Raw genomic sequence first — 6,632 nt, 5'->3', positions numbered from 1 at the left:
ACTTTGACTTCACATTGTGGGTATCCTCAGAGTAGTGAAGGCAGAGCTACCTGTTTGGAGAAAGTGTTGCTGTTTGCTATCTATTCTAGCTTTCCTTTTCTTTCTGTCAGCATAATGAATTTAAACATTGGTGTGCCAGTAAGGAGTTCCTGGATGCTGAGCAGAAGCAGCCACAAAAAAGATTCTGGAGTCTTTATTGCTGATAGATTTGGAGGGGGAAAATCCACAGGCAGGAAACTACCAGATCTCGGAAAAACAGAAGATAATTGGGGACAAAAGAATGAGTGTACTTTATGTTAAAAACTTATGTAGCTCTGTAGGCAGAAAAGAAGAAACGAGAAGCCTGAACATCACATCTCTTGAGTTCTAAGTCTAGCACTTTTTCAGAAATTCATTTTCCATCATAAAAGGACTACTGTTACTTAGCACTGGAAAAGGAGACAAAACTGATCTTTTTGTATCAGATTTACTTTGAAAAAGATGGGCTTTATATGCTTGCTCCAGTACTAGCTGCCCATGTAGATAATAGTACACTTGTTAGTTATAAGCAGGAACCGAGAAATTGACTGTTGCAGCCCAAAAGATGCCCAGAGCTTTAAAAAAAAAACCCAAAACTGCTGAAAGCACATTAAGCTTGGAGAAGAGACCATAGCAGGTTCCTTGAATAACTGAAGCTACGTAGGCACTGCTAGTAGTGCTGTATGAAGTAAGCCTAGCAAGTGAAACAAGAACCATTGACCTAATATATACAGAACATGCACAAAAAATAAAATTTATGGCAAACTTCACTGAGCACCTTGTTTAAACGAAGTATTTTGAATGCTCCAGGGTATACCTGGGAGAGGAGAAAAGGGTGAAAAAGGCATTTCTGGATTCCCTGGATTGCCGGTAAGAAAGTTGCAGAATAAATTACTTCACAAATTCACTATAATTAGGTTCATAGTATATTTGGCAGTTTAAGTTTGCATTTCCAAGGAAGATTTTAAGGATTTTTTTAAACTAATCTATCATACTTCCTGTAAAGAATACTTTGGAGTCCTGGCCTGGGACTCATCCTGTCTCAGACTTAAACATAAGCTTATAAAGACTTTCTGTCCTTGGAAAGAAAGTAAATCTGTAGGGTTGTCCTCTAAATATTTAGAGCTGCACAAAGCATCTCTGGAGTAGCAGAGTACAAACACAGTAATTTTAATGTATTCCATACCTGCCGATGGCAATTTTTTACAGCAGCTTGTACTTGATTTGCATAACAGTGCTCACATGGAGCAACATGTCCACTGCTGTGCTTTGTGCAATATGATAAAAAAGTTAAGTGTAAGACCTGTCTGGTTTACTTTGGGCTATAATTCAAATTCATGCCCATCTCTCATATAAAGTATTTGCAAAAACTTTGCAAAGTTTTTGGGAAATAACCCAAGTAATAATTATCTAAGGAACATTAACTGTTCAACAATTCTGAATAGGTGTAATTTTGAATAAGCTTTTACTGTTTTAGCTCACATTCTACTTGCTTTTATCAGGGTAATCCTGGTTCTTACGGACCTGCAGGTTTTCCTGGAGTGAAGGTAAGAAGACAAAGTATAAGCAGCTCCCTGAAGACTGGGATCAGTGAGATTTGGTTTTCTGTGGATTTGTGCAGATTTGGAATTTCCGCATACTTGATAGCTTACATTGCATTCCTTCCTTTCTCTCCTGCTACCTGTTGCCACAGAAGTTGTATGAACTCTTTGTCTTTGAATTTCTGCCACTCTGAAATTTGGCTGAAATTGGCTAATGGGATCTGAAGTTGCAAGCAGGAGGAAAAGCCAGTGGTACATGCATATAGCATGATAGAAAAGTTACACAGTATGGTAACTTTGGTTGCCACGGTGACATTGCTTTTGTAATTTTGTGTAATACGCATGTTTTGTTTAGCTTTCTAGCTCAAGAAATTCCAGTTTTGCTGTTAAGTCTGCTAAGTGTTAGTTATGAACTTACATCATCTTACTGGAGTAAAGAACAATAGATGTAGGTTTATAGATCTACATCTTGCCCTTTTTCCTATCTCCTCTCTCCAGCTCATTTTCAAATCTAGTTAAGGTAATGATCATGTTATTCATAAATCACATTAATGTACAGATATTTGCATCTAGAGTTATGTTCCAGGTGACTGTTTTATCTGCAAAATTACTTTTTACTCTGTTTTTTACCACTGCCTACCTAAAGAGTTTGAATACTGGATGGATGAGTATATTAGTAGATCATAAAAGGAGAGGAGGAGCTGATATGCAGCTGCTTTCCATGCAGTAATAGTTTAAGAGGATCATTCAGCAAGGCAGCAAGCCAATTTCAGCTGTATTAAGCAGACAGTCTATTAGAGTCTGCTGGTATGTATTCCAGCTAGTTCTGTGCCCCAGCTGCACTGAATCTGCTGACCACTGTCTAAATAACCTGGTGATACATGTTGTTGGGTTTTTTTTAACAGAAGAGGTTCTGTGAAACATACCATCTCTTCTACAAACCCGGTGAATTTTCTGAAACAAACTGCAGATGCTATTATAACATGACAGTATTGTGTGACTGCCTTACTCTTTTTTGTTCAATTACTTATATTAATGTCTTAACGGATTAATCAAATTATCCAGGGGGAAACAGGATTTGCTGGTGTTCCTGGACAACCTGGCTATCCAGGCATACAGGTAAAAAAGCCACCAAACACTCATGCGCGTGTGCGCACACACACACACTCCCCTATATAAATGCTAACGATTCCTTCCAAATGTACCTGTTTATCAGACCATTTCCTTTTCTACAGTCGTAATTACTTTTAAGATTTACTGTTTTCATGATAGTCATAGTTACTCAACACAGTGGTAGTAAATAACAATGTAAGTAAACATTCCTTCCTGCTTGGTGCACCTGAGAGTGGGAATTCCATTTTGCACACCATAGGAATTGGTTAATCCCAATTGCCAATAGTTACCTTTAACTATACCAGTGTGGCTATCTAATCCATGAATTGTAGTACTCTGCAAGTTATTCATGGTTGAGCTGCATTTCCCAGAGATGTATGCTACGTAAAGGAACGTGCTATTTAGGTAACAGTACGATCCTGTAAACTTTGGTCCATGAACTAGTATGATAATTGGCAGCAAATGAGGAGGCAAAATCTAATTCAGATGGACTTGTTTGCATGACTTACCAAAGTCTCTTTGCATGTGTTCAACCTGTTCACATAAGTAGCTTTTCCAAGATGGCTACCAGAATGAAAATTGGACTCCTTCACACCAACTTTGATTAAACATTTCCTACTTTTCCTCACTTAGATGATGCTAGCCATTTTCGTTTATTTTAGAACACATGCTGCTTTCCAGTAGGGGTTAGAAGTGTAGGTGTCACATCCGGGGAGCTAAGCAGCAGAAGAGGAGAATATTCATCTGAAAAGCATGGAAGAGATGCTTGATACCATTTCAGAAGACCCAGGTGCCAGTCTAGCAACATTTCAGAATATCAACTGATGGAATTCTCTTCTTCGAGCTGCAGAACCAATGATCGTATTGTAATTCTGAGTAACAACAAAAACTTGAATGAAGGGAAACTGTTATATTTTATATGAAATCTACAATGCTGAAGCACATTCCAAATGAAAAACCAGTTCTGGATGCTACTCTAGAAGGAGCAAAGCAGCAGCGAGTCTAGCCAGGGAGAAGCTCTAGGGAGTCACTGGGATAGGGTACAAGTGGTCAGCAGCGTATGAGCAGGAGGAGGAGTGAAATGCTGCAGTGAAGAAGGTGGGTGACAGGATCATCAGTAGTAGAGACAGCAAGGTTGAAAAAGCTCATCATCAAAGTTATTACCACAGTACAGAGGACAAAAACAATACCACAGAAATTGTGACACTAACGAACTTGGCTCTAAATATTCTGAAATACAAAAAGTCAAGAAGTGTTTATTTCCCTCTGAAATAATCTTTCTGGAAAGCTGCATATAAAACAGTAACTTTCCTTAAAGCACAATGAGTTGCACCTGTGAAATCAGAGGAATGACACTCAAGAGATTTTAGCAAGAATCACCTCTGTTATAACTTGAGGGTTAAGATTGGAACACACTCTAAATAATCTGTGATGACAAAAGGAAATAAACTGTGGCTGGTCCAAACTTGCCATAAGTAGTATACTGCTAAAGACAGTTGAAAGCAGACAAATAAAATGCAACAAACAGGTTTTCAAGAAGCAGGTTTACAAATGAGAAATGACAAGCACATGGAGTAAATAAGTAAAAGTACAATAAAAACATCTGTTTTAGTCACAGGCGTACTTGTTTCAAAGCTAGGGCTGCCAGGAGAGTGCTAGATCAACTTCTTCAGCCAAGATTTCACTTATGTAGTCATACTTGGGAAAAAAAAATTGTCCATGGATGTTCATTTTTCTGCCATTTGCCCATTAGCAGCTTCACAACAATGTGGGATCATTCAGATACTAATTAGAAACATTGCATGTCTTATGTAGTAACAGAAGGATCATTTCAGTCCATTACTCCCCAAAACTAGAGTCAAACCTTAAGAGTTGTATTGTTAAAAAGCAATCACCCCAATTTGCATGTTGTTTTAGTTGGGGGCATCATTCATAAACTTGAGACAAGACATTGTATAGACAGAACGGTGCATTCTTCAGTTTCCATTGATTAGCCCAGAGCCTGAGAAGCCATCAATTAACACTACAAACAGTAAGCAAAGAATAATTAATTATTGGTAGACTATACTAGGGAAAAGTTTGAATGCCCGCAGTAATGATTCGGAAAGATGAAATTCCAAGTGCTAACACATGGAGCAAAAGAAAACAAATCAAGTATGGACACAACTTTAAAAACATCAAGTTAACCCATACAGATATGCAAAATTCAGAATGATTGCACAGATGCTGTAGTTTTGCTTGAAAAACAACTGGATAAATCTGATTATTCCTGAAAAGTGGAGATCTATCTAGTCTGCATCAGCTGTTCATCTGGCCTCACCAGGTGTTGCTTATGATCTGCTAAAAATTACATAAACTGGAGGAACAAGAATATGATTAAAACCTCTCCTGAGAATAACCCGTCCTCATGTAGATTTTCTGAACTAAACACGTTCAAATAGAATCTAAAATACATTCAGATTTAAGAGAAAGAAGGAGACTCGGGGGAAAAAAACAGTTGCATTCAAAGTAGATTTCATCTTTAAAAAATGTTAACTTTTGCTTAAGGCAAAGAATAGACTTCAAGGAACTGTTGGCATACCTTTTTGATCCTTAAGTCTGGACGTTGGCCACACTGTGTGGATCTTGAACATGAGCCAGCAACATGCCCTTGCTGCAGAGGCAGTTAATGGTATCCTGGGCTGCGTTAGGAAAAGCGTCACCAGCAGGCTGAGGGACGTGATCCTTGCCCTCTACTTGGCACTGGTCTCCATCCTGGGAGATATTCTAAAGCCGTCTGGACATGGTCCGTTGGCAACCGGCTCTAGGTGATCCTGCTTCAGCAGGGGGGTTGGACAAGATGATCTCTAGAGGTCCCTTCTAACCTCAGTCATTCTGTGATAAATATGAAAAAACACAGAAGGCAACTTCAGACAAAATACAAGAGAGGATATGAGTCCTGTTGAAATCGCTCGAAGACCATTTGTCTCTGCTACTAATGGAGTGAGTCTCATGAAAATAATGAATGGTCTTTACAGAAAGTGCAAAATGTTCTTGGCCATTGACATTATATAAAGCAATAGAAACTTACCACACAAATGCAGTGTTTAATGCTTATAGGGATATCAGTAAAACTGATAAGTGATTATAAGCTTTCATTTTAAGAAGACTGCAGGGTACAGAATACAGTAGAGATGCTTCTGTTGGATGTTTTTGGCTTTTATTTTTTTAATAAACTGTTGGCAAGTCAAGTCTCCTGAAATTTTTATGGGAAGAGAAAACAGTATCAGTCAACAAAATAATCCAAACATATATATGCCACTCTGTAGGAGTATACCAACAGAGAAAACACGGCAAGTACGAAGCTGCCATCCAGAGAGGGTCATAAAATCTAACAGCCTAAAGACAGAGATTTTCAGAGACCACCACTGGAATTTGTCAGTTAAGGAGATACCAAGAACTGAAATTTTTGACCTTGGCTCATTGACTCTTCAATTCTTTCTTGTGTTCTGGTTGTATCATTTTAAAATCAGCATGAAAGTCATGTAAGACTTGGGCCATATCCATCTATTGTACAAATCTTTGATACTTTTATCATCACTAAATTAATTGTAAATCTCAAAATTCTTTGTAAGTTTATCAGAGGAGGAGAAATGCTGGGTTTATTTTTTCTTTCCTGCCACACAGAAGACTCTTCTATGTTACTAGGGAAGACAAATTTACATTCCTGTTTAAAATAGCCAAAGATGACACAAGGATGTTATTTCATTCTGCAAGATACAGTCAAAGGAAAAAGGCCAGCCAAAAGGCCAAAGGTCAAGAGGACAGCAGTCAGTGACAGCTCCAGAACTGTTTAAATATCGTAGAGATATCAATTTAAAAAAAAAAGCCCAGAAAGAGGCATGAACTCCTTGTTTTTCCTTGTGTAAGAATGGGTATCCAGTTTTGCAGTCCCGGTTCTCCTTGTCTGTGTCCTAAAAG

At 38.2% G+C, this 6,632-nt stretch overlaps 1 protein-coding gene across 1 annotated transcript in view; it reads left to right on the top strand.

The window, feature by feature from the left end:
• Positions 1-6,632, top strand: part of COL4A4 (collagen, type IV, alpha 4) — a 73,323-nt gene that overhangs the window by 25,942 nt on the left and 40,749 nt on the right. The window contains exons 14-16 of the mRNA XM_009325115.1: positions 829-888; positions 1,521-1,565; positions 2,625-2,678. Of these exons, the coding sequence (XP_009323390.1) occupies positions 829-888; positions 1,521-1,565; positions 2,625-2,678 (159 nt within the window). The remainder of the gene's footprint in view (positions 1-828; positions 889-1,520; positions 1,566-2,624; positions 2,679-6,632) is intronic.

This window comes from Pygoscelis adeliae, unplaced genomic scaffold (genome assembly GCF_000699105.1).
Source record: "Pygoscelis adeliae isolate BGI_AS28 unplaced genomic scaffold, ASM69910v1 Scaffold155, whole genome shotgun sequence".
In the NCBI taxonomy this organism is placed as follows: Eukaryota; Metazoa; Chordata; class Aves; order Sphenisciformes; family Spheniscidae; genus Pygoscelis; species Pygoscelis adeliae.
This window is presented reverse-complemented; position numbering and strand designations above follow the sequence as displayed.